The 662-nt window shown below is 59.7% G+C and overlaps 1 protein-coding gene across 1 annotated transcript in view; it reads right to left on the bottom strand.

Moving 5' to 3' along the window:
* ZFP36L1 (ZFP36 ring finger protein-like 1) overlaps positions 1 to 402 on the bottom strand; it is a 7,105-nt gene extending 6,703 nt beyond the window's left edge. Inside the window, exon 1 of the mRNA XM_010846821.1 lies at positions 129 to 402. Coding sequence (XP_010845123.1) covers positions 129 to 188 — 60 coding nt within the window. The 5' untranslated portion in view covers positions 189 to 402. The remainder of the gene's footprint in view (positions 1 to 128) is intronic.
* Positions 403 to 662: the final 260 nt, after the last annotated feature.

Below are 662 nucleotides of genomic sequence, written 5' to 3'. Positions count from 1 at the left end.
GGTGTGGGGGGAACGGCAGCTACCCGGGCCGGAAGCCGGACGGGAGGCGTGCGCGGACCTCCGCCGCCGCCTGCGCTCAGCCCTCGGGTTCCTCGCCCGCGCCCGGCCCAGAGCCGCCGCCCAGTCACCTGCACTACCTTTTCCGACCGGGAGGCGACGGGCCAGGTTTGCCGTCCCGGTCCCGACATCCGGGCCCTCCCCGCTCACACGGAGCCGGTCGCCTAAGCGAGGAGGGGCTAGCCAGGTATTTTCGGCTTGGGGGTTTTAGGTTTTACGAAAAGAGGAAAGTGAAAGTCCTCAGAATTAGGGAAGCGCGACGGACAAACTCCTTCGGCCAGTTTGGGCGCACCTCGCGGCAGGTGAGAGTGTGGGGCGACGGGCTGCTGCGATGTTGTGCTTCTTCCTCAGCTTCAAGTCATTTGCAAAAAAAAAAAAAAAGCCCAAATTCTCAGATCAGACCCCGCGCTTCCCTCGTAACCTCTGCTAGCTGAGACCCTAGGATAACAGCTAGGTTCCTGGATTAGAGAGAGAGGGAGGAAGGGACAAGTGCTGTTGCAAAGTTATCTGATTCAGATTCGCGTGTGGAATGCAGGTTCCCCTGCCTTGGTTCCAGGCCCACTGAATCAATTACTCTGGGATGGGACCAGGAATCTGCATTCTTT

This window comes from Bison bison, unplaced genomic scaffold (genome assembly GCF_000754665.1).
Source record: "Bison bison bison isolate TAMUID 2011002044 unplaced genomic scaffold, Bison_UMD1.0 scf7180017864239, whole genome shotgun sequence".
NCBI lineage: Eukaryota > Metazoa > Chordata > Mammalia > Artiodactyla > Bovidae > Bison > Bison bison.
This window is presented reverse-complemented; position numbering and strand designations above follow the sequence as displayed.